General features: G+C 39.8%; 1 protein-coding gene and 1 pseudogene across 1 annotated transcript; both read right to left on the bottom strand.

Moving 5' to 3' along the window:
- Positions 1 to 1,854: 1,854 nt before the first annotated feature.
- SERPINB12 (serpin family B member 12) lies at positions 1,855 to 20,151 on the bottom strand. Its single transcript, XM_006087170.3, has 8 exons — positions 20,128 to 20,151; positions 16,561 to 16,746; positions 13,666 to 13,800; positions 12,904 to 13,044; positions 11,499 to 11,616; positions 8,197 to 8,339; positions 4,978 to 5,145; positions 1,855 to 4,018 (listed from the first exon to the last, which is right to left on the bottom strand). Exons 2-8 carry the CDS (start codon positions 16,726 to 16,728, stop codon positions 3,614 to 3,616), a joined length of 1,278 nt encoding a protein of 425 aa, XP_006087232.1. The 5' UTR covers positions 16,729 to 16,746; positions 20,128 to 20,151; the 3' UTR covers positions 1,855 to 3,613.
- LOC102437780 lies at positions 14,916 to 15,141 on the bottom strand (annotated as a pseudogene).
- Positions 20,152 to 23,659: the final 3,508 nt, after the last annotated feature.

The raw sequence follows: 23,659 nt of genomic DNA, 5'->3' as shown, positions 1-23,659 counted from the left end.
CTCTAAACTCAATGAAATATATTTTTAAATATATATATATATATATCCAAACACTGCTCCAGGGTTCTTTCTGTCCTTGATTCTTAAATCCTCCTCACCCATCTGTAGCTAAAACATTGTTTGATGCATATCATGGATAACATTATTTAGAATGGAAATGGGTATTAGAGTATGAGAATATTTAAATTATATATTGATTATAGCAAATACATTGGTGAACAGTGTGCATATGTGGGATAAATTTAGTGTTGTTGTTGAGTAAGAGAAAAGAATAAGACAGTGGACTGGGGAAAACAAGAATACAACGTGAGTAATGTGGATGAAGTTGGCATTCAACTGTGGAACAAAGGAACCCACTGAGGCAACTGCACATCTTCCTCATCCTGTTGCCCCAGTTACAGGACCTCCGCACAGGTTAACGACAACGTAATAAAACAATACTGGACATGCAAAAGAAGTAAACAGCATCAGGGATGATGCAACAAGTGTTCTGGCTTATCCAGCTCCAGGACAAACTGGGAGGAGCAGGAAGGGGAGATAGGCATGCATTAGATGATATATGAAATCATAAGGAGGACTTGGGTTAAAATAAAACAGAATGTCCTGAGCCTGTGAATTAAAGAGTAGTAGAGAACCTGTTGCCTAGTCAGCATAAATCAATTGTTTGAACTCTATGTTGCCTGGCTTGTCCTGCAACATTGCTGGATGGAAGGAACTTTGCAGTAGTCATGGAGGAGTTCACTCCCCAGAGTTTCATGCTCCGGTTGGTTTTCTTGCAGTTATGGCAGCCTGCTGATTTGTGTGATCTCCTGCCTCTGCCTGCCTTACTGGAGTGTCAGTCTTGTTGGTGTGAAAAGATTGAAGAGTCATTTTGAGCATAATTCCCACAGCCCCATAGGCTCCCGTCTAGAGTAGTTCTGTTGGACTGCTAGAATGCATTTCTCCATGTATGGCCTGACCCTGACATTCCAAACAAAGAGAGTGGATGAAATATGCAAACCCAAACTACCTCCAGAGTTCTTTCTGTCTTTGTCCCACAAAAAAATACATTACTTGTGATGACAAAACTTCCTAGAGTGGGAAAGTGCCAATGACTGTCTCACCTTCCTCTGAGTCATACTTGAAAAAAAACAAACTACTAAGAAAGACAGAGGCTAGGAAACAGCAGCAAGTGCAAAGCAGAGAAATGGATTCCAGAATTTTGGTTGGCAGAGATCTTGTGTTTCTGAATTCGGGAAGGCAGTCATGGTAGGAACACAAGACAGATTGCCACACAGGTAGCTCCTCAATTAGACCTTTCCATCCAGCCCCATTAATTTGTAGTCAGCAAAAATTTCTTCCCCATTTGATCGTTCATTGATTCTTAGGTTTTATTTTTCAATATATTTTTTATTAATTTGAGAGAGAGAGAAAGTGGGAGGGAGAGAGAAAGTATGAGGATATTTAAATTAAATATTAAGTATAGAAATACATTAGTGAAAGATGTGCATCCTGTGCACCCCACTGGAGATCTAGCCCATAACCTGGGCATGTGCCCTGATTGGGAATCAACTATTGACCTCTCAGTGCATGGACAACACTCAACCAACTGAGCCATAGTGGCCAGGGCTATCTCTTAGGTTTCAGAATTGTGAGTTTTCATCTGTTAGTTGTAAGAATTTGTGTAGCACAAGATATATCTTTCCTACATAATAGATGAATTGTTAGTTTTAAATATTGTGTACTTCTATATTTTTAATGAAAAAATTTTAAGTTAGATTTATATCACTAAAAAGTCAGTTGGTAATACATTATACATATTTTAATGACAAAAGTGCTTTTATTCATTCAGAAGAAACATTTTAATCAATCAATGTTGTATAAAGAATGCATTTACTGATTTACAGAAAGATTTAATAATCTCACTCTTTCTCATTTTTGTAAACAGATATATTTCCCCTTGGGATTAAAATTTTGAGAAATCACAATACAAATAGGAAGTTTTTTTCACCAAAGAAGATAAGAATGTAAACAATGCCAGACAATTCCAAGCCTATTTGTAGGTTATGATTATCCAGCTCAGTGTCCAGCGATGATGCAGGTCAGTGTGGAATCGGCCTTCAAGATCATCAGCCCCAAAAGGAACCACAGGAGACACTAAGTATTTGATTATCTGAGATAAATTTGATCCATGGGATGTGAATTATGGATAAAGGACTTGCAAGAGCTGCCCAAAACTGCCTCATATCCCCAATGAGAAAATGTTTAATGCCATAAACAAACTTTGATTATCTGCAGCCTGCATGAAGAACATGGAACTTGACTCTCACAGCACAAAGAAATTGCCAGTGTGGAAGAAAATTTGGGTGGATGGGAAAGCATGAAAGCATGTGAAGTTAACCTACCTTCACCTGCAAAAACTGCTACCACCACACGTAACCAACACGGTGGCAACTGGGAAGAAGATGGATATAAGGCAGGGCAGGGAAGTGGGGCCAGAAGTTCACCTCCACAGAAAAAAGACTGAGGCATGTCAGGGTCATTCCAGAGCGTTCAGCTAAGGCAGAGATCAAGAACTCAAACTGACACATCAGAGAACAAAGGTCCCGGGTCCTGTAGTCGAACACTCAGGCATCGGGCTTTCAGTAGATTGGAGCTGGATATGGAGCCAGTGGCCTTCCTGACAAGAGATTCCACATGCATCATGCCCGGGCCCAGGCCTGAGACCTTTGGGTGGACAAATAGGTTCATGTGAGCAGAGTACAGAGAGGGGGATGAGGACCCCAACTTTCCACAGTGAAAAGTGCTCCCTCCCCCACCTCATGATGGGTATTTAGGAGAATGCTCTAAGTAAGGGAAGAGGGTGCAGAAGAGACAGAGAGCAGTGCTTCATGATGATAGCCTCAGTGACTCAATGAGGAAAACTGAGACTAATCTCTTTTAAATTCACTTGCCACTCTCCTGGGTCAATGTCAAATTCACAAGACAAATTCTCTGTGCAAAATGAATGCTGGTTGATACATTTCTATAACTTTGAGCTCTCACTGAAATCCATGCCCAAGCCTTCCTTCCTCCTAAGTGAGAAGCCTCTTACAGGACATCTTTGGGAAATAGAAGATGGAAGAGGAAGATGCATCTTGCCCAGTGCACGGAAATTTTAACTGTCATAGAAACAGAGCTGAGTTTCCAAAAATACATTCCATTTAAACATTTTCTCTTGTCACCCATGTTAAAGTGGTTTCTGTGTTTGCCATTTCCTAGAAGTGGTCTAATGATTTGAACTTTCACGATTCCCTCAAAAGGAGGTAGGTAACTTAAAGTCAATATCATTCTCAATGATGTTGACTTTCAGGTCCAGAGGGTGAATTTTTTTATATGCTTGAAAGCTCGGGGTGGTGAGAGGTGAAAGAGGGAGCAAGGGTTCTTCAATACTAAAGGATTTAGACGAAAGTCAACTACAGGTTGAGAAAAAGAGCAGGACACACCCAGGCCAAAAGCTGGAAGAAGGGAGCATGACACTGTGATGAAATTCCATCAGCTTTAGATATTAGCAAAAAAAATGCCCACATTATGCTATGGGAAGATTACATTGTCATTTTCTTCCAGCTCCCAGGTACTAGGCACTGTGCCCCTTTCAAGGAGAGCAGACCCTGCCATAGAAGAAAATGGTTTGGTTTATGTTGTGTCTGATGAAAAAGAGAAAAGGGTGATCAGCATTAAAGGTCTCCCAGGATGGTGCAGACATTACACTGCCCACAGCCCCACTGGCTCCGACAGCCTGGGTGCCATTTTCATCCACCTCCACAAAGGTTTTATGGACAACTTTCGACAGGTACAAACTGGGATGTAGAGAGATTCCAGTAAGATCAGCCTTCTTTTCATCAAAGATATCCGTGATGCCCATGTCTTGGAGAATAGAGTTGAGCTCATAGCTGTCTTCCAGGGTGAACTGGGGAAAGGAGACAGCTACTCTTTTTTCTGACATATTTTCTGAACTGCTCCAGGCCACTATTTTTTCATAAGTGATGTTCCTTTCAAGCTGCAAGATGAAGAAAACAATATTAAGGGTCAGATTATGAGCCTGCAAAGAATACCCCAATTACTTCTCAGGGCCCAAGTCTACTCAATGATAGTAACAATGTTCAAGGTCTTTTCCTACACCTCAAACTACTCTGATTTCATTTAAAACTCCTCCAAACAAATCTCTTTTCTCTTTAGAAGTTACAGAACAACTTGAGTTTCAGTGTTTTGGAGAGTCTGACAGACAAGTATTCAAAGCTCAGCAAAGCTCAGTTGATTAAGTTGGGTGAGCATGACCAAGCCTTGACATTGGAAGTTCAATCTCTTCTATAAAACAGAGATAATACCATCAGGCTCCTCAAGGATTCGACAAAATTATGTATTTAAAGTACTTAACATAGTGCAGACACATAATACATTTTGAATAATGTTTATTATTATAATTACTATCCAGTGTTTCTGTTTCTCTCACCCTCTGTCTCTATCTCTTTACCTACAGGATGTGTAGTTGAGCTCCCCAGGTTTTATTAATTCCCACCTCACACACAATCTATTCCAGTATCAGCATCCCCAAGCACAGTCATCCCGAAGCAGGATTCAGCTAAAGCGTCTTTAACTGAGCTATGGCAAAATAGTCTGAGTGAGAGGCCAGCAGTTGGGATGTTCAGGGAAAAGGAAAAGCTATCTTATCTGTAGCAATTCTCAAGTTACTCCCATCCAGATTCGGAGATCTGGAAAATACAATTTCAGAGAGCAAAATGGGATTAGAGAGGAAAGCCCTAGCCTACATGTTTGGCATTTGTTCTTTTCCAAACAAGTGAGGAATAAATAGGTCAGCAAATTCAGATTCTTATATATGATTTGCTTATCTCGGACAGCTCAGATACCACCCTGCCTCAGGAGGTAGATGGTAGATGGGGCTGCTCTCCTAAGATCTATAATGAAACATTTTGGAGAGACAGGAAAATGAAGCTTTACCTCCTGTAGGCCCTTCAGGTTATCTGCAGAGCAAGACGGCAGGAGGACGAACATGCTGAGCTTGCCCTTGATGTACGGCATTTCAAGGATCTGTGCATTCACCTCCTCTATGAAGCCCATTTTAAACATACCCTTTTGATTCATCATCTTCACAGTCTTCTTCTCATTCTGCAGTGAATGAACAAAGTAGAAGGTCACAGGACTGCCATCGTAAGCTTAAAAACTCACATGGTCCCCACCTTCTGTGAAAACAGGGGTCCATGAAGTTGAGCAGGGTCTTCCCCAGAAGTTCTGAGCCACAACAGTGACTCAACCTAAGAGTCATCTGCCCACAGGCCCTTACTTTGCCAACACGTTCTCCTCCTGTGGTTTTAATGGATTATTCAACTCCCAAAACCATTTATTGGTAGCTTGTCTATCCAGGCAACTACTCACAGCCTAGCCAGCAGAAACAAGCCCTGCAGCTCTCTCTCTTTTATACCTCAGCTACCCCAGCTTCATGGTCTCACTCAACCCCCTGTCTGAGCTGGACTGAATGATCCCACTGCAGGGCCAATGGGAACCTTGGTTAAATGATAATCATCTACATAGTAAATAACAATACCTGTTCCATGGACTTTCATCAGAGGCAAGGTCACAGCCTCAGACACCTCAAACCTCAGACAAGCTCACAGTATGGGGGTGGGAGGACTAGCAATCTACAGATGAGGACATGAAGCCCTTGACAGTGATCCAGCTAACAAGTGCTAGGCTGGGTCTGACTTTTCCCTTCCTCTTATTCTACAGCCAGGTGGTTTAGAACATGGATTTTTCAGGCAAACACAGATGTGAATCCTAATGCATGGATTTGGCTACATAACTTAACCATTGTGGTTTTTTCCCCTCGGCTCCTTAGTGGGAATAATAACAATAACACCTATTTTCATAAGGTGATTTTAGGGAACAAATGAAATAACAAATAGAAAATGCTCAGTGCAATGTCTGGGAAAGAAAGAAGGAAGGAAGGAAGGAAGGAAGGAAGGAAGGAAGGAAGGAAGGAAGAAAGAAAGAAAGAAAGAAAGAAAGAAAGAAAGAAAGAAAGAAAGAAAGAAAGAAAGAAAGAAAGAAAGAAAGGAGGGAACCAAGATGGCGGCATAGGTTAACGCCATAGCTTGCTGCCTCGAACAACCACTTCAAAAATACAACTAAAAGACGGAACGGACATCATCCAGAACCACAGGAAGGCTGGCTGAGTGGAAGTTCTACAACTAGGAGGAAAGAGGAAACCAAACGAGACTCAGAGGAGGCGCAGTGCTGAAGTGAAATACTAAGGTTCGGAGTGCATGTGGAGTGGGTCGGTGGCGAAGGGCACGGTTGTTGTCTTCAATCGGGAGGGAGTTTCAGACTCTGAGCTCCAGATCCTGGCGAGTCTCTAGGGACCCAGACTCAAATGGGAGAAGCGGGAAGGCAGCTTTCTCTCCGAGGTCTGCAGCAGTTGCAGAGCCGCTGGAGACGGAACTGAGAGCAGCCATAACTGCTCGCTCCACCTGCCCTGTAGATCCCCTGGGGACCCGCCCCGCCCAAGCCCTGCACAGAGGCATTTGCCGGAGAGCCTCAGGCAAAGGCTAGATTAGCACCTCCCTAGAGATTCAGCACAGTAGTGCTCCCACTGCAGACACAGCTGACTCTCATAGCCAGTTAGCCTGGAGGTCAATTCACCCCCGTATTGCCGACAACAATCAAGGCTTAACTACAACAAGACTGAGCACAAAGACCACAAGGGGGTGCACCAAGAAAGCATAAAAAATGCGGAGACAAAAAAACATGACAGAAATGGAGGATATAGAGCTAAAAAACGCACTTTTAAGGGCTTTCAATAATTTGCTAGGAACTGCTGATAAACTTGATGAGAGCCTCAAGAAAACTAATAAGACCCTCGATGTGATAAAGAACCAACTAGAAATTAAGCATACACTGACTAAAATAAAGAATATTATACAAACACCCAACAGCAGACCAGAGGAGCACAAGAATCAAGTCAAAGATTTGAAATGCGAAGAAGCAAAAAATACCCAACTGGAAAAGCAAAATGAAAAAGAATCCGAAAATACGAAGATAGTGTAAGGAGCCTCTGGGACAACTTCAAGCGCACCAATATCAGAATTATAGGGGTGCCAGAAGATGAGAGAGAGCAAGATATTGAAAACCTATTTGAAGAAATAATGACAGAAAACTTCCCCCACCTGGTGAAGGAAATAGACTTACAAGTCCAGGAAGCACAGAGAACCCCAAACAAAAGGAATCCAAAGAGGACCACACCACAACACATCATAATTAAAATGCCAAGAGCAAAAGACAAAGAGAGAATCTTAAAAGCATCAAGAGAAAGAGACTCAATTGCCTACAAGGGAATACCCATACGACTGTCAGCTGATTTCTCAACAGAAACTTTGCAGGCCAGAAGGGAGTGGCAAGAAATATTCAAAGTGATGAATAGCAAGAACCTACAACCAAGATTACTTTATCCAGCAAAGCTATCATTCAGAATTGAAGGTCAGATGGAGAGCTTCACAGATAAGGAAAAGCTAAAGGAGTTCATCACCACCAAACCAGTATTATATGAAATGTTGAAAGGTATCCTTTAAGAAGAGGAAGAAGAAGAAAAAGGTAAAGATACAAATTATGAACAACAAACATGCATCTATCAACAAGTGAATCTAAGAATCAAGTGAATAAATAATATGATGTACAGAATGAACTGGTGATGATAATAGAACCAGGGACATAGAAAGGGAATGGACTGACTGGACTGACTATTCTTGGGGGGGAAAGGGGAGTGGGAGATGCGGGAAGAGACTGGACAAAAATCGTGCACCAGTGGGTGGGGAGTGAGGGCGGAGGGTGGGGCGGGAACTGAGAGGAGGGGAGTTATGGGGGGGAAAAGAGGAACAAATGTAATAAACTAATAAACTGAACAATAAAGACTTAATTTAAAAAAAAGAAAAAGAAAGAAAGAAAGAAAGAAAGAAAAAAGAAAGAAAGAAAGAGAAAGAAAGAAAGACAAGCTCAATTATCTCCAGATAATGATTTTTGTTAATAGCAAAAGTGTTCTTATTACAAATGTAAGCTGTAACCCAGAGGTCTAAGCTTTAAAGTTGAGTATACATATTACAAACCATTCTTAGTGGAAACTGTGAGTGGAATCAATAGAAACCACATACATGCTCTAATATATAGTACCTCACTTAAAGAGAAAGGTACATCAACTGTGTTTTTAACTTCAAAGTATTTTTCCCATTTGGCCTTGAAGTAAACAGCATTCACCAGCACCAGGACAGTCCCATTATTAATGGCATTCTTGCTGAAGAGTTCCTTGATTTTACCTAAAAAATAAAATAAAATAAAAAAATAATTCCAGAGAATATCTTAAATATGAATTGTATCAAAAGTATTCATATAGACAGATTTGTTTCTTAATGCAGCTTAACATGCCCAAGGCTAGAGAGTGTTTCATTCAAGAACTAACCCAAGGAAATTAAACCACTCAGAGTCCTGGGTGGGGAAGGAGTAGAAGTAAGGTTGGGAGTGGTGGGAGGAGCATCTAATTCAGAGCCCTGTAACTAAGGGCAGTTTTCTGGTTCTCTCTATCACTGTGGTGGAAACTTGGCATCAGACATCTTATGCCCTGATCCTGCTGCCTGATTATATTATCACATCCTTGATAAAACAAGCTCTTGTATAAACTTCCTGTCTCAAGCACTCATCACAGCAGCATGCATATGCTTATGCATAAACAAAAATGCACATAAATGTACGCACCGATGATATAAAACCTATCTTATAGAGACTTTCACATGCCCTCCCTCATTCCATCCTACATCAGCCATGAGAAGTCAAAATTGTTATCCTTTCTCTCTAGTATAATAAACTATAGCTCATGAAGACTGAGGCCACACAGCCAAAAAGCAGGGAAGCTGACTGAGATGAGTCCCTGGACCTTCCCATTCTTGGTTCAGTGCTGGGCCTCCTTCCACAACAGCACAGCCCTAAGACAGACAGGAAAATCCCATGCTATCAGGCAATAGTTCATTTTTAGTACACAACCTTTTCTACCTCAAAATAGCAAATCAACAGTACCATTACTGGAATGCATGCCTAGGCCTGAGCACCTTAAGATTCCCACTTAAATCTCATAATAATACATTATTTTGTCACCATAGATATTTCAAATACTCGGGGGGAGTTAAGTAACTAAAGAGAAACTAGACATTCATGCCTTAATCTAAAGTTTTTCCTCTTGGCAATTAAGTGGAACCTTAAAGGTATGAGAAATTTTTTGTGGCATGTGAAAGAAGTGAAGACAAATAATTTTGGAGTTAGGTTATTCCCCCGAAGGGAAGGCCAGGCAGGAGCACCCCAGCCTTAAGCCAATGTGAGGAAGACTGGAGACAGGGAGAGGATAGGGCATATTCCCAGGTAGGAAAATCTTTACTTGAAAAAGTAAATTAAAATATTTTACATGTGTTATAAGGTGACATGAATGGCATGTCAGAAAGGTGATTTCTTTATTTGGGCTCATAGACTCTACTTTTCATTTTGAGAAATTAAGATTTCGTGTTAGTCTTATGGGTCATTCCTGATGACTCTGACTCTCATTAAACAATCCATCATCTATCCAAGTATTTGGTAAAATCCTTCTGGTCTATATCTTAATATCTCTCAAATCCATCCACCTCTCACCATCTCCACTCTTGTCTACTTCTAAACTGTTCTCCAGCCTATAATCAGAGATGTCTTTTAAAAGATACATTCCCTGCCCTGACTGGTATGGCTCAGGTGGTTGAACGTCCTCCCATTCTTGGAGAGGTCCACCAGTTTGATTCCCAGTCAGGGCACATGCCCAGGTTTTGGGCTCAATCCCCAGTATGGGGCATGCAGGGGACAATCAATTGTGTTTCTCTCTCACATCGATGTTTCTCTCTCTCCCTCTTCCTTCCTCTCTCTAAAATAAATAAAAACATTAAAAAAAATTAAAGACACACTCCCTGTCTTAAACCTTCTCTAGCTTTCTTTTGTTCTTAGTTCATCGTGTAAATCAATTCTGAAAAATTTCTACACTTGGGAGGGTTCTTATTAAGGCAATGTTACTTTGTATATTAATAATAAGTAAATACAACACACTAAAATAGCTATTGCAGGTTTGAAACTCCCTACAGCTCAATTAAAGAATAGTTTTTAAATATGCTAAATTATTTTGTTGTAAGTTAGGTATTGTAAGTTCAAGAAATGGGGTCCCAAATATTTCTAATATGACAGACAAACTCCAATATCAGTGGATATTTTAGAGGGAAGATGAGTTTTGATTCTATAGGCAAATGAACATTTAGTGCTGAAAACACTGGTGTGGTTCAAAAAATGAGAGTGATCAACAGTATCAAAGAAAACACTAAATTATAATGAAAGCATTTATAGCATTATAGAACCTATGAGGAGAAACTATTTAGAGTGTGAAATTGTGGGTTCCATTTACTAAAGAAAATATAAATTATGAAATTTTATGGCGGTAAGACATCTTCTCATTCCTACTCCATCATTTTACAGATGTAGCTACTGAGAACCAGAAAGGTCATCAACACCAAAGTCCTTTGAGCAATTGAGCTGCAATCAGCCCCAGTTTTGTGCAGTTTCTGTTTTGCTTTAATGCAAACATCACAGCAGTGAAGAACCCTGTACTCTGCCAAGTTAAGCACAGGTGTAAGAGATGGGCAATACACAAGGACTTGATACTATTCCAAAGTAGTACCATTTATATGTTTTTTGGAATAGCCATAGAAATGGCTTACATTGAAGAAAACATTAGAAGGAGGACAATAAAGAGTAGAAGGTAGATGGAGATCAATGCTCAGAGGGGTCATGGCTGAGGATTGGTAGCCAGGCAAGTGTGCTTGATGACTGGGAAGCCAGCAAGCAAGGCAGGGAGGCTGATTGTATTTAAATATGACGGGGTGAGGGGCTGCTTTGAGAGCCCCGTGTTTATACAGTCCTTTCAGAGACTTCCATTTTGGTGGGAGCTGGATGAAGTTGGAAAGGGAGTTTCATATTAAAAAATAATGCCATCCATGTTGATCTCAAATGTTCACCACTCATCACTATCTGAAAATCCCCCTTCACTCAGAACACATATTTCTAGTGAAAAGTTGATAAGAAGAAGGATTTTATTATTTCCACATCCTTATGAATAACTAGATTCTCTTCACAATCTTTTTACTGACCCTTTAAAAGAAATGGAAAGAGTTAACGTCCTGCTGACCCTGTGCTTGGCTGAAAGAAAAGCACATCACCTTTATGATGGAGTAGAGAAGCGACAGTAACTATAGCACCTACGCATTTTAACTGTTTGACGCGCTCGAAAGAAGCTGTGGGCCCAGTCCACACCTGTAAGCATCTGGTCCCGAACAGATGAGCAATGTGAAAAGCTGGCCTGAGCTGTTTGCTTTTAAATGGGAAGGAATACCAGCTACAACACGTTTGGTCTTTCTTACCTTGGGATTGAGATTCAACCCAGAAGTTAATCTTTTGTCTGGACTTTTCAGTGTCTTTCCGGAAGTCAACACTTTCGATGGTTGTGTGATAAAATTGAATCACATCATCTAAGTACTCCTGTTAAATTAGAACAAATGGAAATCATATCGTTATGCTAATAGTTAGGAGTGAAGCAGTCATGTGCCTCGTCACTCAAACTGGATGCGTGTCAGTCTCTGTCTACCCCAGTCCTGATAAGCCAGACATTTCAGCTGCTGCAGTGACAGTTTCAAACCTAGAATGCTTGGTTATGGGGCAGTCCCTAGTTATACTGGCACAAGGCTCTCCTACCAGATAGCCTTGTATTTGGACATTCCATTTGTGGAAACATCACAAGATAAATATCAAGCATCTTGAGCAACTTAGCTGTAAAATGCTTCTATTTCAAAAAATTAAAACTGCTGAATGAGTTTCTGTTTGAAATGATAAAAAAGTTTTAGAATAGGGGGATGATTATGCAACATTGTGAATATAATTAATGCCATCGAATTGTATATTTAAAATTATTAAAGTGGACATTTTTGTTATAGATCTACAATTTTTTAAATTAATAATGTAATATACCAAAATCATCAATTTGTACATTTTTATTAGTAACTGTATGATATATGAATTTATACCTCAATAAAGCCAGATTTTCAATAAAACAGCATGTAGAATCTAATTTCCATTGTGAGAAAACTACTTATTTTGGTCCAAGTAGGCTGCCTCTCCCTTTCTAGGCCAGCCCTAGGCTGTGTGGCATATTTGCCATTGGTCACTCCCCTCATGTTTAGTGCCGTGTCTATGGCTCCTTCTAGTGGTGACAGAGGAAACTGAAGTCCAGATTCAGATGAAACTTGTTCTAGGGACAAAGCAGTGTAGCCACAGAGAAAGACAGGTGCCTTTTGACTCCAAATACAGTCTCCTTCTGCCCTGCTCTGCTCCTTCAGTGAGTACAATTTCTAGGGGCAGGGGGTTGGAGGGAAGCAGGGGCTTGATGGTGGCACCAAAGGTGATTTTAGGGAAGTGCCTTAGAAGGCAGGGGTAGGAGGGACAACAGGAAGAGGAGCTACCGAGTGCAGCTACCAGGCACCTTGATTGGGAAAGAGAAAACAGCATTATCAAACTCACACGTGTTCTGAAGGCTATTAGACCTATGACTCTCTTTCCACCCACTCTAGCCCACTCACAAGAAGCCTCGTAAACTGCTCAAGTTGAGAACTGGGGGGAGAGCCACAGAAGCCATGAGAGAGGAGGTGGGTCCTGGACATCCCACCAGTCCGCAGTGCACAACATGTCAACGAGGTCTGTGTTCCAGATGGCGGGTGATTTGTAGATAGTATGCTCCATGATAGCTCTAAACACCGTTCTTGCCCAACTCACCGGACAGATTGGAAATTCCTGCTCTCCATAAAGCCTGTTAGCAATACTCAGGGTGTAATCAGATTTGATCCTATCTAGTTTGGAGAGAAGCTGCCCAAAGTAGCAACTGAGAAGTTCATTCTCATCCTTTGAAGACTCCACCTAACAAAAGAAACAAAATGTGGTCTTAGCCAGTTCAAAGCAAATTGGCTTTGTTACCATGTAGGGGAGCAAGATGAGAAGAAGAGAGGAAGGAGGAGAGCAGAGAGGTCCCAGTGGAAAATCATCCATGAAGAATACATCTGGAGGCAATCTTCTCTGCACCTTCCTCTTAAGCTTTTTAAGGTGGAGGGATATGTAATTCCTGCTCCTGGTTATGGGACAACCAATAAAAATTGTGTGTGTCAGTACAGATTTCACCTGGAAACAAAACAGGCAAAAGGGGGAGGGGAAGAGTAAAAATCCCACAGCTAATCCCTCCTCCCCTTACTGCCCTTCATCCTCAACCAGGCTCCATCCTGGGGAGCTGTGGTTTGTAAAAGTAGGTGAGTAGAATTGCTTTGAATAGAAGATACTAGATTCTACTCTTTAGGAAAGTGGCTTACAGCCAAGAATGTATAAGACACATAAACGATAAGAATTGTGGGTCATATGGGGTTATTGCTGTTATTGGAGCTGTGGATGATGGCCAGGACATAATGTGTGGGGATAAGCAACCATCAGCACCACAGCCAGCATGAACGGCTTGTGAAGACGAGGAGCAGGAGTTTATGGGTAGCTCACCTGTGGGGTTGAAGGCTTGGTCGCTCCTTTCTGCCCTTCCGGAGGGCTGTCAGCCAGCGCCTTCTGCTCTTTGTATTTCAGACAGGGATCCGGTGCTTTGGTTTTCTCCTGGGAAACTTCATCGAAGTGGAGTACCTGCGTGATGATGGCACGGGGCCTTTCAGACAATAGGAACAGCTCAAAGTCTGAAGAGCTTCAGAAACATTTTAATGATGTGACTATGACAATGATTACATAGTCCAACAAAACAATCAACAAAAGTTTAAAGAAACATCCCAAATCAAAAGAAATGTCCTCCTGGAGGGGAGGTCAACTGAATGCTACCCACACCCCCTTAGGACATGTAGGAATGAACATGACTAAATTAAAAGAGGATCAGGTATTCTTGAGACTGTCACCTGTGGCTATTGACCAGTCTGAATTAACTTTGAAAATACACACCAGATTTTGAAGACTTAGTATGAAAAAAAAGAAGGTAAAATATCTCATTTAAATTTTTAATTGTTGATATAATATTTTGGATGTATTGAGTTAAATAAAATGTATTATTAAAATTAGTCTCACCTATTTCCTTTTACATTTTTAGTATGATACTAAAGATTTTTAAATTACATATATGGCTCAAATTCTATATATGTTAGAAGGTGCTCATCTACAGTTTCAAATCAATCAAGTGAGCTAGGACAGGAGAAGACATGTTGCCCTGAGCATCACAGGAAGTTAGGAGGCCAGGTTTGCTGGCAGGTGACACCCAAGTGTCTGGAGAAAAAACACCTGAAACCTGGCCTGGATGATGCCAACCACACTCTAAAGCTAAGTTTTGCTAAAGAAATAATACCAAATCAAAGTAAATGAATAAAGTAGAATGACCCTAAATGCATTCTGCCTTAATCCAAGAATTCACTCCTCTGTATTAGGGACAGCAGTCGGGTTCAAATCCAAGGAGGTATAAGACCAACCTCAGGATCCTGTAATTTATTTGGGGAGTTGTTCTTTTTTTTTAATTTTACTCTTTATACTAAATATTTTATTTGTATGCTGCTGCCAGTGTATATAAAATAATCATTCTTGTGAAATAGAAATTCTTGAAAATTCAGAGAGGTAGGTGTTAAGGACTGACAAAAGCGGAAGTCTGTATAGTATGGCACATGTTATAGGATAAGCTTTTTGTACAGGCTTCAGATTTAGCTCTCTTTGAATATTCAGCTGTTCAAGAAAAGTGGTTTAGAACACTTTCAAATTTCATTTTACTACAAAAAGAAATAAACTTTCTGGGGTCTGAAGGGATTGGTACTTGAAGATACTTCAGTCAGCAGAGGGTCATGTTGAGCATTCTGCAGACCGAATTGTTTCCAATCTGCAGCTGCCTGGGAAACCTTCACGGGGTTGAGCCCGGCCTCCAGCCGGAGCTGTTGAACCACTTTCTCCATAGCGGTGACGCTGGAGGAACCAGACATGGTGCACGTAAGTGCCGGGCAGATTGGTCGGTAGCAGGTCACTGGTCATGGGTCCTCGGGGTGAGAAGGCGGGGCAGCAACCTGAGGAGTTGTTCTTGCCACTTTCATTCATTCATTCTATATATCGGTATTGGGTGGCTACCATAAGCCAAGCATTGTCCTAGGACAAAGATGACTGCCCTCTAGGACATTATATTCTAGTGGGTAGGACATTCAAAAAGCAATACAGCCCTAGCAAGCTTGGCTCAGTGGATAGAGCCTCAGCCTGCAGACTGAAGGATCCTGGGTTAGAGATTCAGTCAATGGCACATGCCTGGGTTGCTGGCTCGATCCCCAATAGGGGCATGCAGGAAGCAGCCAATCAATGTTCTCTCTCATCATTGATGTTTCTATCTCGCTCTCCTTTTCTTTTCCTCTCTGAAATCAATATATATTTAAAGCAATACATGTAGTGAGTAGTTACTGTATGCAGTATGTTAGAAAATGAAAAAATGCAATGCAAGGGTGGCAAAGCCATAAGAGGGAATCTTTAGGGATTGGGGCCAGGATGCAATGTTAGATTGAAAGGTCAAGGTAGGTAAACACTGCTCAAAGTCCTGAAGGAGAAAGTTATAGATGACTTATCTGTGGCAAGCAAAGGGAATGCATCAGGCCCTAAGGCAGCAGAGGGTTGGGCTTTCCAAGAAGTCAGGAGGCCAGCATGGCTGGAGAGAGAAAGAGGGGGGATGGGGAGAAATGGTATCACCAGTTACCTGGAATTCAGATCCCCAGACCTTCATGGGCCATTGTAAGGACTCTGGCTTCTATCATTAGTGAAATTAAAAAGGGGGGTTTTAAGCAGATAAGAAATCAGGTCTGACTTAGGTGTTCAAAAGACCTTTCTGGGAGCTGGGTGGAGAATACTGTCAGTGGAAGCAGGAAATTCCTGAGGAAATTGTATTCAGGTTAGAAGAGACCTCAGGGAGGTGGTGGGAGGTACCTGGTTCTGGGTAGATCTCAAAAGAAAAGCCTGTCTTTTCTGACAAATTTGATGTGAAGTGAGAAAGAGAGTCAATGACTCCGGGATCGTTAGCCACTGGACATGAAACTGGTGCCTACGAAATATTTACTTAATAAAATGAATGAAAGAGAAAACACATACACATTAAAAATTGCTAGCAATATTGGTATCAATAATTATAGAGAGAAAGAGCAACAGACATGCAGACAGACAGATACAGATAAGATGAATCAGGAAAGCTGTCAGACTGGTAAGGTCGGAGAGATACCATAAAGGAGACTGAAGATTCATTGAGCCTCCAAGAATGGTGGGATTGAAGAGGAAGCAAGGCGAGGATGAAGACTCTGAGCAAGTCCAGGGTTCAGTGAGCAGCTTGGCTTGCCAAAATGGGATTAGGGTCTGGCTTTGAGAGTGGACCCAGAGTTACTGCAACCGTACCCGGTCTATCTGATGTGCACTGTCACTTCTGGCCCCCAGACGGACCATGCCAAGGGCAGCTGAGAGGCTCAGAGGACAAAAGAAGATGTTCTTAGCACCATCATTTTTGCTTATCTCTTTAAAAAGATCAAAGCTAAATTTGGAGTTTGCTGCAATAAGAGAATCCATCTTGAAACTGATGACAGCCTAAATCAAACAAATAAGAGAAAATGATGATCAGAGAAAAATAGGTAGACAGTTCTCATTTTAAATACTCAAGATATAATCATATACAGTTATTTAGTAAGATATTAAAACCTGGAAGATAAAGTCACCATCATCTGGTCTATAGATGTTGATGTCAGTATTGATAATAATACAGATAGAGATCTATTTTTATTCAGTGATGTGGATTCTTTTGCTAAGGCTGCCATAACAAAATACCACAAACGAGGAGGCTTAACCAACAGGAACTTATTCTCCCTCAGTTCTGGAGGCCAGATGTCCATAATCAAGGTGTTCGCAGGATTGGTTCATTCTGGAGGCTCTTGGAGAAAATCTGCTTCGTGCCTCCCCCCAGGCTGCTGGTGGTGGCCAGCAATCCTTGGCATGCCTTGGTTTGTAGAGCCATCATCTCTGCCTCTATCTTCACATATGTCTGTCCTTCTGTCTTCTGTGTGTGTACCCAAATATCCCTTTTCCTATAAGTCATTGGATTAAGGCCCACCCTAACCCAGTAGTTTGACCTCATCTTAAGTTGACCACATCTGCAAAGACCCTATTTCCAAATAAGATCACATCACCATTACTGGGGATTGGGACTTAAACACTTCTTTTGGAGGGCAAAATTCTACCCACTTCATGGTGGAACTTCCTTTATTCAGGTAAAATCAAGTCAAAGGCTACCATGTCCCCATGGTCAAGTTAGTAACCAAGAAAGCTTCAATCACCTCCTTCTCTTGGTTCTGCTTAAGACATTTGTCTGGACTGTCCCTGAATTTTCTATGGCAGAATATATACACAAAAAATTGTCATGGGTCATGTCCTTTGTTAACATTCTCACCTCATTTTGACTCATTCCATATGAAACCTATAGGACTTGAAGCACTTTAATCAGTCCTTGATATTGTCCAAGAGGTAATGGAGGGTTGAAAGATGCTGAGGGTTTAGAAGTCATTTGGCTTCTCTTGACAATGTAGAACCATAAGTAATGGAACCAAAGTAAGGGAATGATTTCCCTTAGGACAGCCCTTGCCCCAGCCCCATCCCAATAATCTATTCCATAAGTATCAAGACAACTTTATATACTAGTAGATCTCACTTTGGACCTATCCCCCTCAAATAAAATGTCTTTTGTCTTTTGCCTATGGATATTGTATATTTCCAAGATGGAAATGTAAGCCCCTTTATTTGAGTTTTTAATCATCAGACATATGACACATAGCAAGCATTAAGAAATAGTTATTGCTTTGGCCCTGGTCAGGTAGTTCAATTGGGAGTATTGTCCTGATACACCAGGGTTGTAGGTTCAATGCCCGGTCAGGGCACATATAATAAGCAACTAATGAATGCATAAATAAGTGGAACAACAACTCCATCTCTCTCTCTCTCTCTCTCTCTCTCTCTCTCTCTCTCTCTCTCTCTCTTCTTTCCTCTCTCACTCTCTCAAGAAGAAAAATTCAACAGTATACAGTGGTTTTAACATTTTTCCACTTTAATAGATTTTTTTAGTCTATTAAACGTAATTCAAAAAGGTAACATTAGGTGCCTTTTTAGAAAATGTGCCACGGTGGGTCTTTAATCTACACTGGAAAATATCCTTAACAGACTTGAAATAACCTTTCAAAATAATAAAGTCCCTCAAAAATCCATTCAACTCAAGAAATCAATAAACCCAATTATAAATAACTTTATAATAATAGTTACTATTTAATTTGAGCCTACAATGTGCCTGGCATTTCACAAATATTGTCTCTAATTCTTGAACAATCCCGTAAGTCAGAAATTATCTTTATTTTATATCCAACTATGACGTGGGGTAGCTGGTGTGCAAATCAGTCCATTCAGTCTGATTTCCAAGCCACCCTTCCTCCTCCTGCAGCATGCTGCCATCTGGAGCAGATAACGCATTCACAGTCCCCAATGCCACCTCCTACCAACCGTACTATATAGAAAGACATTAAGGAACAATTTCATTCAGAAAAAAAAGAAGTGAAAACTCACATTGGTATTAATAAAAATGTTATATTTTTGCCTGTACTACTTCCCAAGTGATTTATTATTTAAACTCTAGTAAGGTAGAATAAGGATTTTATTCTCAAATGCAAATTTATTGTACAGATGGCAGAATATCAGTAATGAGGTCAGCCACCAGAACAATAAATTTGCATTTTGCTTTCACAATATTGGCAAGTCCATTGCATTCATTTTTCCATGTGCTTTCTCATCTTGTAATCATAGCATCTATATTCATATATACGTTCATTTGTCTGTATATGAAAGACAAATGTTCATATTTCTATTTCCCTTATGATTCTGTCTATAAGGTAATTGTTTTTGATATTTCTGTCTTTCCTTCGAAAGCATAATTCTTTTGAGGGAAAGTTCTATGTTTTTATTCATCTTTATATCCCATTAGTAAAGAATATAAACAGTAGTGCATAAAAACATTAATATTTATGGATTTATTTACTATCATCTGCCCCTTTTTCAGTAAAAATAATTCTAATATTTGAAACAGTAGGTGATAATTCGTATTTCCCATTGACTCTATACATTCTGCAGGTAGCTGTAATTAATAGAGATGTTACAGAGTGGGATCAACTTTGGGTTGATTTTCTACTCTATTAGAAATAGTTTAGTTACTAAAATATGGTTTCCTTTATTGTAACAATGTAAAAGGTTAGACTAAGTAGATTTTCTAACCATCCAAACTATTCTAAGTGTGAATTTCATATCCCAAAACTATTTCATGTCTTAAAATTTCCACCATTTTTACAAAGCTATTAATAAGCTAAGAATAAAATTTCAACTTTACACAGATAGACACAATTCTGTTGGAATTGATTTTCAAACCTAATTATAAGTAACTAAAGGATAAGCAATATCTAAACACAAAGAAATACTTGTGAAAGATTTAATCAAAGCATTTCCATCTCAGGTTGCCAGAGAGAAATGTAAACTCATATTATCTAAAATACAGATATTCTAAATATTATACCATTTTATATTTCAGAAATTAGTGAAAACATAGTATACAATCTGCCAAGTATGTAAAGATTTTAAAAAATTATTCAAACATCCGCATTTTTAAGAAATCAACCAGACACATCTGACATGTGACTAGGTGCTGGGGGCGCTGAGGGAGGTGACAGATGATGGTAATGTTTCCTGACAGGTATTGCCACATTTACCAAAACTTCAAAACATCATAAAACAAATTACTCATTTTTAAAAGACAGTTGCCTAACTAAAAACAGCATATCTTTTAGTATCAATCCAATCTACTCTGGGTTTCTATTATTTAAAACAATTTTCCCATGCAGTGGTTTATTGTTAAAAATGATACTAGGCAACGCTAGCATTTACCTTCTTGCGTTCAGAGTTGCTGCTAACAGCTGGCCAGGTAAGTTTCAATCTGTACCCTGTCAGGAATGGAAATATATGAACTTGGCCCCTCCCATAGTGGCACCTTCCCAACTGCCTTTTGGAAGTCAGAGTCAAATTATTATTGATTGATTAAAGGTCCTGGGGGCAGGGGGGCGCGAGGGGATTGGCAAGGAGGATTGTATGGCAAATATATTTTTAAACAAATACGCTCTATGCTTTCAACTAAATTAAATATTTAACTTACTATATTTATATATTCTTTGCTCTTTATGGAGCCCTCATAATAACATTGAGCCATACCCTTCAACCCAATTCCCCATACTAGATAAATAGAGAAGCATAGGATTGTTTTGTTTTACTTCATATGCCCATTGTCTTGGACATTCTCTTATACTTGAATTTCTAATTATTCTAAACTTTTTAAAATTAGCTGTAAGCCCATTTCAATAACCTGGGATGTGAGTAGAGATTAGTATTTAATTTATTAACTAGAATAGCTGAATACTAATCACAAAATTAAAATTATTAAGAGAGACAGAGAGGAGGAGGGAGGGAATTTCTGGAAGAAAACTGATTTGCTAGGAGTTAGAAAACTAATCAACTCTGTCCAATACCTCCAGAAAGTCTGTCTACTTTAGCTTTCTTGCTGTGACCTGCTCACCTATTTATTTATCTCCTGAAAGGATTTTTAGAGCCCCAGACACCCCCGAGTCTTCATTTTTTGTTTTTTTTGTTCATTCTGCCTTCCTTTTTCCTTCCCTCTCCCTTCCTACCTTCCTTCCCTCCTCTTTTTCTTTCTTATCAGGCTTCTGATAAAAATTTCATGGAACAATATATTTCACAACTGAAAAAATAAATTTTAAAACTGAGCCAAGTAACTTCTGATGTTCCTTTTAGCTCTAACAATCTATGATCCTGATTTGTTTATGACCATAAACACGGGTTGGTGAATAGGGCACAGAGGTTGTAACTGGAAGAGTAAAAACATTGGGAATCAACATGACTTAGGGACAAAATGAAGATCCTCTCTGGCCTGCTTCCCTTTTTTACCCCGTTTCCTTTTCTAACTTGTCTGACAACCATACAATCTCAGCTCCACCCCCCACAAATAGGATTATGTTAAACATAGGGAAATTCAAAAGAAAACTTTGTAAAGTTTTGCCTTTATGGAGCATGTAAGTTGTTCATATATAGTCTACTATATGTTTACTTATATGGAGAATATAAGCTATTTATGCAGCTAGTGTAGAAATGAAACAAGTAAAATCATTTTTATAAGGTAAGATATCGACCAGCAGAAATTAGTAGATGGGTGTCCAGGAGGGTCTTTCAATTCTCAACAGTAAACATAGAAAATAAATGTGCTGTTAATTTACCTCACTTTCTCATTTGAAAAAAGCTTATGGGGTGTTTGTTTGTTTGTTTGTTTTTTCTATAAACGCCTCCACGAAATTCTAAAAGCCATCATTTCTCGGTTGAGTCTGGTCATTGCTTATGATTTACAAGAGGTTGGGAAAATTTTAACACTTGAATCAATTAACACTTTATTCCACCTGATCGATAACTGCTTCGAGCAGTTACCATGCATCACCACCTTTCAGAAAGGGTACTATGTACACTTAGAACAGGATAAACTTTCCCCTGGCTTCCTGGGTTTCTGTCTGTCATGTTTGTTCATTGTTGGCTGGTGATATTCACATTGCCTTGGGCTTTTGGGTGCCTGAGCAGATCCAAAGCTTGTTTGGATATCTTTAATCCAGGATTGCATCTGTTTAGCCTGTCAAGTAATTCACCAAGGATATGACAAGGCATGGCTGTGCCTTACAAGCCTACAACTCTCGTGTGGTGTGGTTGTTCAATCAGTGATGATGAAATCCACCACCAAGTGTAGGTAAACATTAAAGGAACCTGATAGACCATAAGAGGGCATGAGAATTCATGGAGCACCGCGTACTGTGTGTTGAGCACCATTTGGGACTTTGCATACATAATCTCATCACCTCATCTGAGTGGCTGAAAAAAGTCAAGCTAATATCAGCGACTTAAAGCATCCGAGAATTACAGTAGAGTTGCAAGGAATTCTGAGGGTCGCTAACCTGACAGTGCTCTTCAAGGTTTTTCTGTGTCAACAGGCTGTGAAAATAGGGTTTCATCAAGTGCAGAGTTAGATGACCCCTCCTAGGCATGTTACAACTCACCCTGAGTGAGTTATGAGCCAAACATTTAACCTGTTAGCAACTAGTCTTTTTTCTTGCTGGAATGAAAATTCAGGATATTAGACTGTGATGCAACGTCTTTGCTAGCTGGTGAAGCTAAAGAGTGGGATTAAAATTCTCCTGCGTGGTGAAGGCAGTATTTTTGAGATACTGTAAAGAGGCTCTTTTTCGGTTAGTTTTAAATCACTATAGTGAGGAAACAAAATGTTTGTGGGAAAAATATCCGCAGGGAGACTTTTGATCTATTGATCTTCTAAAGGAGTCAGTTAACCTGATATTTACCATTTTATCCTCCAAATTTAGAAGCCTGGGTAACAATGCATGAAATCCAAGAAAATAAAAAATCCATTAACATAACAAAAAGCAACAATAATAAAGACTAAAGCACAATAAACTTGTTTTAAAACTTGCAATCACCCTTAAGATAGCAATTACCCTTTCCATAAAAGCCCTCAGTTCTCTCAGATCCAAAACTGAAGCCTTCAGGATTAGAAAGGAAGCCAACTGCCTACCCCAGCGTGACTGAGGCACAGGGACCAAGATGGGCATAAGCTAGGAGGTGGCCAAGAACACATTGCAGAAAAAACAGTACACTTGCAATCAGAGGAACCAGACCCTGGTATGAATCTTACTAGCCTGAGATCTGGAGCAAATTCCTCTTGAACTTCAATTTTCTCACCTATTAAAAAAAAGAAATAGTAACATGTGTTTGCATGCTTTAATGTGTAATACAAATATCAGCATTATTATTGCAATTACATTAAATTAGTACTTCATAAACTTTTTTTCACTTCTTAGACAAATCTGTAGACATATACCTATTTCTTCTGTAAGTGTCATCCTTCAAATTGGGGTTCACAAACTATAGCCTGTGGGCCAAATCTAGACCAATGCCTGTTTTTGTAAATAAAGTCTCATTGATACACAGCCATGCCCACTGGCTGTCTATGGCTGCTTTCACTCTACAATGGCAGAGTCCGAGTAGTTGTGAAGAGACCATATGACTGCAGAGCCAAAAAATATTTACTGTCTGGTCTTTTACTGAAAGTTTGCTGATCCTTGCTTTAAATAATAAAACATAATAATTTTTATTTTTAATTTATTTTTCAATTATAGTTGACAGATTATATTAGTTTTATGTGTATAATATAATGATTAGACATTTATATAAATTACAAAGTTATTATCCTGATAGGTCTAGTATCTATCTGACACCATGCACAATTACAATATATTGACTATATTCCCTATGCTGTACATTACATCTCATGAATGTTTTTATAATTGGCAATTTA

This window comes from Myotis lucifugus, unplaced genomic scaffold, assembly GCF_000147115.1.
Source record: "Myotis lucifugus unplaced genomic scaffold, Myoluc2.0 scaffold_36, whole genome shotgun sequence".
Lineage (NCBI taxonomy): Eukaryota > Metazoa > Chordata > Mammalia > Chiroptera > Vespertilionidae > Myotis > Myotis lucifugus.
The sequence above is the reverse complement of the archived record's forward strand: the minus strand, read 5'-3'. Positions and strand labels throughout refer to the sequence as shown.

Bases quoted from the DNA above. Each gene is read 5' to 3' on its own strand.
- SERPINB12 (XM_006087170.3), bottom strand. From the start codon at position 16,728: ATGGATTCTCTTATTGCAGCAAACTCCAAATTTAGCTTTGATCTTTTT. The intron at 13,801-16,560 runs GTACGGTTGCAG...ATCATCACGCAG, and splicing joins GTGCACATCAGATAGACCGG to GTACTCCACTTCGATGAAGT. The intron at 13,045-13,665 runs GTGAGCTACCCA...TTCTTTTGTTAG, and splicing joins CCAAGCCTTCAACCCCACAG to GTGGAGTCTTCAAAGGATGA.